Source organism: Protomyctophum parallelum (genome assembly GCF_964188405.1).
Source record: "Protomyctophum parallelum genome assembly, chromosome: 12".
NCBI classification, from domain to species: domain Eukaryota; kingdom Metazoa; phylum Chordata; class Actinopteri; order Myctophiformes; family Myctophidae; genus Protomyctophum; species Protomyctophum parallelum.
The window spans coordinates 9,445,660-9,450,659 of record NC_139712.1 but is presented as its reverse complement, the minus strand read 5'-3'; the positions used below and the strand labels follow the sequence as shown (position 1 = coordinate 9,450,659).

Here is a 5,000-nt window from a genome sequence, read left to right as displayed (position 1 = left end):
AGCACGTTGCGTTTGGCGTTTTGGAATGCGTCTGATCTGAACACCCACGACAAGGGGGCCCCTGTAAAGAAGCAGTTAACCGTTTTCTTCACCAGGAAAAAAGTCTTAATTATCTTTTTTATCAGCCATTGATTTATTGCCAGTAAAGCAGTTATTTCGTTCAGGAGACAAAGCTGCCATTAGTAGTGTGCCGTTAGATTCATGAGTTTAAAGGTATATTCAGTGATTTCACTCAAAAAAACCTTAGGTTTCATTTTTGGCTGGGACCTAAGCCTTTCATCCAATCAGGATAGAGAGCCAAAAACGAAACCTGGGGACAGGGAGGAACTCCTTATATGGTCAGCACACTCCATAGTAGAGAGGATTATCACAACAAAACAAAAAAATAAGTGATATTTGAATTAAGTGAAATCACTGAATATACCTTTAACTGCCGTGTTTTATATACTTGATAAGGTCGTGCACCAAAAACGGCAGATCTACAAGCTGAACAACGTTCTCGTATAAGATCTGCTGTTTTCCGTGTGTGTGACACTGGTGAGAAATTAACGGGTTTACAGAAAGTATAGGAGATGAACAACGAGGTCTGTCTCTCTCGTCTCTGTCTCTGATGTGTGTACGGTGTCCAGCGTGGTTACGTGATGACTGCTGTTAGCTGTGAATACACAACCATCATGAATAACACTGATCATCATCATCATCACCGTCTACCGATCTCTATTCCTCCTAGAAAAACGCTGCATGCCCTGTTGATGCTTACTACTTGTGACCAAATTTGACTGGGAGACTGCCATTGGATTTTTTTTTAATTTTGTTTTTTTCATTTCATATCAAAGCAGGAAATCAATGTCAATTTCAGCTCTGACACTTATTTCAGACGTGCTCTAGTATGTGAAGAGTCTGCCTGTGCTATTAACTCATTTGGGGAAAAAAATAAAATAAAAAAGGTTTTTCTCCTCTGGTGAAAAGCTGGAATGTGAGAGAGAGAGAGAGAGAGAGAGAGAGAGAGAGAGAGAGAGAGAGAGAGAGAGAGAGAGAGAGAGAGAGAGAGAGAGAGAGAGAGAGAGAGAGAGAGAGAGAGAGAGTGTGTGTACAGGCAGGGTGACGTTCTACCGCCGCAGAGATCATTATGACAGTGTAGGTTTAAAATAATGCAGCTGGACTGGAGGCACTGCACTGGATGCAAATGTGTCATTTTGCATACTTGGCATTGCAGCCGAGGTGTGTGTGTGTGCGTGTGTGTGTGCGTGTGTGTGTGTGCGTGTGCGTGTGTGCGTGCAGTCACTGAGCCTTTCCGCTTCCAGAGGGAGAACAGCTGCAGTCAGCTGATCTCTCTCATGTTGTTTACTATAGAGAGAGAGAGAGAGGGAGAAAGAGAGAGAGGGGGGAGAGAGAGAGAGAGGGGGAGAGAGAGAGAGAGGGAGAGAGGGAGAGAGGAGGAGGAATAGTGGAGGCATGCTAGCAGAACAGATTCTACAGATGACTGAGGAGAGAGAGGGAGAGGGAACGGTAAGTGGAGTATCTGTTGATGGAATTCCATAGAAACCAGGGAGAGGAGGGGGAGGAGGAGGAGGAGGAGGAGGAGGAGGGGGAATGATGATGAGAAGGCATGATTGACAGCTGGAGTGAAGAACAAAGTGCTGAGTGAGTCATCGTAAGCGAGAGCGAAAAAGAGACGCATGAAGGAACACCAGGGTGAGAGAGAGAGAGAGAGAGAGATGCCAGTGGTACTGTTGGACAACGCATGGACAGCGGGACGACCCCTGGCCTGACGGGACAGGTTGCTGTGTCCCCCTTGCAGTTCCGTGCTCTTCCTCCTCCTCTTCTCCTCGCCTGCGTGCCTCGTGCCTATCCTCCTCCCCCAACGCCTACTCCTCCTCCTCCTCCTCTTCTCCTCATCTAATCGCTGCGTGCCTCGTGCCTATCCTCCTCCTCCAACGCCTACTCCTCCTCCTCCTCTTCTCCTCATCTAATCGCTGCGTGCCTCGTGCCTATTCTCCTCCTCCTCCTCTTCTCCTCTTCTCCTCGCGGCGTGCCTCGTGCCTATTCTCCTCCTCCTCCTCCTCCTCCTCCTCCTCCTCCTCCTCTTCTCCTCGCTGCGTGCCTCGTGCCTATCCTCCTCCTCCTCCTTCTCTTCTCCTCGCTGCGTGCCTCGTGCCTATCCTCCTCCTCCTCCTCCTCTTCTCCTCGCTGCGTGCCTCGTGCCTGTCCTCCTCCTCCTCCTCCTCCTCCTCATATAATCGCTGCGTGCCTCGTGCCTGTCCTCCTCCTCCTCCTCCTCTTCTCCTCGCTGCGTGCCTCGTGCCTATCCTCCTCCTCCTCCTCCTCCTCGTCTCCTCGCTGCGTGCCTCGTGCCTGTCCTCCTCCTCCTCCTCCTCCTCTTCTCCTCGCTTCGTGCCTATCCTCCTCCTCCTCTTCTCCTCGCTGCGTGCCTCGTGCCTATATCCTCCTCCTCCAACGCATGCTTGAGGCATGCTGTATTTTTAGCTCCTGGCGGCTGAACACGTGGAGAAGAGGCCTCCTCCTCCTCCTCGGGCGCCGGTCGCTGTGACCTCTTCCTCTATGCCGTGGGCGTGCTGCCTGTGATGCCTCTGGTTTCTGTTTCTCTCACGCTCACCTTTCTCTCTCTCTCTCTGTGTGTTTCTTTCCTCCTCCGCCTCGCCTCTCTCCGCCCTGCGCGCGGCGGACCACAGTTTTCCAGGGATATCACTGCTCTGGTAAGGAGGGAGCATCTCCCTATATATACTAACTCCACTCAACACCAGGTCTCGTCTTGTTCGTCCTCATGTCCAACCTTTTTTATCTGTGTCTGACCCTAAAGGCCTGTTCGTGCTCCACTGTAGGTTGATGAGGTGACCACCGGGAACTACAACATGACGTCACTGAGCCTCACCGCTCACCCAAACACATCTCTCTGTTTTTTACTAAAACTACAACATGACGTCACTGAGCCTCACCGCTCACCCCAAACACATCTCTCTGTTTTTACTATAACTACAACATGACGTCACTGAGCCGTGGTGGTAAGAGACTCACCGCTCACCCCAAACACATCTCTCTGTTTTTACTATAACTACAACATGACGTCACTGAGCCGTGGTGGTAAGAGACTCACCGCTCACCCAAACACATCTCTCTGTTTTTCACTAAAACTACAACATGACGTCACTGAGCCGCGGTGGTAAGAGACTCACCGCTCACCCCAAACACATCTCTCTGTTTTTACTAAAACTACAACATGACGTCACTGAGCCTCACCGCTCACCCAAACACATCTCTCTGTTTTCACTAAAACTACAACATGCCGTCACTGAGCCTCACCGCTCACCCCAAACACATCTCTCTGTTTTTACTAAAACTACAACATGACATCACTGAGCCGCGGTGGTAAGAGACTCACCTCTCACCCCAAACACACCTCTCTGCTTTTACTAAAACTACAACATGACGACACTGAGCCGCGGTGGTAAGAGACTCACCTCTCACCCCAAACACATCTCTCTGTTTTTACTAAAACTACAACATGACGTCACTGAGCCGCGGTGGTAAGAGACTCACCGCTCACCCTAAACACATCTCTCTGTTTTTACTAAAACTACAACATGACGTCACTGAGCCGCGGTGGTAAGAGACTCACCGCTCACCCCCAAACACATGTCTCTGTTTTTACTAAAACTACAACATGACGTCACTGAGCCGCGGTGGTAAGAGACTCACCTCTCACCCCAAACACACCTCTCTGTTTTTACTAAAACTACAACATGACGTCACTGAGCCGCGGTGGTAAGAGACTCACCGCTCACCCCAAACACATGTCTCTGTTTTTACTAAAACTACAACATGACGTCACTGAGCCGCGGTGGTAAGAGACTCACCGCTCACCCAAACACATCGCTCTGTTTTTACTAAAACGACAACATGACGTCACTGAGCCGCGGTGGTAAGAGACTCACCGCTCACCCAAACACACCTCTCTGTTTTTACTATAACCACCGTTTCGGTGGTCACCTTTATCACCTATAAAACGGGAGTATGAATAGGCCTAAAAATCCATCCACCCACCCACCCTAGCTGACCCTAATGCATCCGTATAGTCAAATCCAGAGTGCTGTTACCCGCTTAATCCAGATTGTTTTATACTTGGTCGTACTAACAGAAGTACCATGAAGTGTCACACAGTGAACAAACAGCTGATCTATAGAACCTCACTGTGTGTCACAGCGTGTTTTTAGATCGGCTATCTAATAAGAGTATGGCGTCACTACCACTAGGGGGCGCAACAGGGACCTCCACCCTGACTAAGAATCAACCTGGGGATCACTGTTGCGTTCCATGGTGTGATCCATCCATCCATCCATCTTCAACTGCTTATCCGTAGTCGGGTCGCGGGGGCAACATCAGCTCCACCAGAGAGCTCCAGACTTCCTCTCCAGAGCAACTTTAGTGACTTCCTCCTGGGGGGATTCCGAGACGTTCCAAGGCCAGTGAGTCGATGTGTTCCTCCAACTGCGCCTTGGTCTGGACTGGGGTCTCCTCCCAGTGGGACGTGGTCCTTGGTCTGCCCCGGGGGTCTCCCCCCAGTGGGACGTGGTCCTTGGTCTGCCCCGGGGGTCTCCTCCCAGTGGGACGTGGTCCTTGGTCTGCCCCGGGGGTCTCCTCCCAGTGGGACGTGGTCCTTGGTCTGCCCCGGGGGTCTCCTCCCAGTGGACGTGGTCCTTGGTCTGCCCCGGGGTCTCCTCCCAGTGGGACTGATCCTTGGTCTGCCCCGGGGGTCCCTCCCAGTGGGACGTGGTCCTTGGTCTGCCCCGGGGGTCTCCTCCAGTGGGACGTGGTCCTTGGGTCTGCCCCGGGGGTCTCCTCCAGTGGACGTGTCCTTGGTCTGCCCCGGGGGTCCCTCCCAGTGGGACGTGAACCTTGGTCTGCCCCGGGGGTCTCCTCCCAGTGGGACGTGATCCTTGGTCTGCCCCGGGGTCTCCTCCCAGTGGGACGTGTGTCGAGGA

The 5,000-nt window shown here is 51.8% G+C and overlaps 1 protein-coding gene across 1 annotated transcript in view; it reads left to right on the top strand.

The window, feature by feature from the left end:
• Positions 1 to 5,000, top strand: part of LOC310867495 (rho GTPase-activating protein 21-like) — a 68,682-nt gene that overhangs the window by 10,422 nt on the left and 53,260 nt on the right. Inside the window, exon 4 of the mRNA XM_083777610.1 lies at positions 2,694 to 2,717. Within this exon, the coding sequence (XP_083633736.1) occupies positions 2,694 to 2,717 (24 nt within the window). The remainder of the gene's footprint in view (positions 1 to 2,693; positions 2,718 to 5,000) is intronic.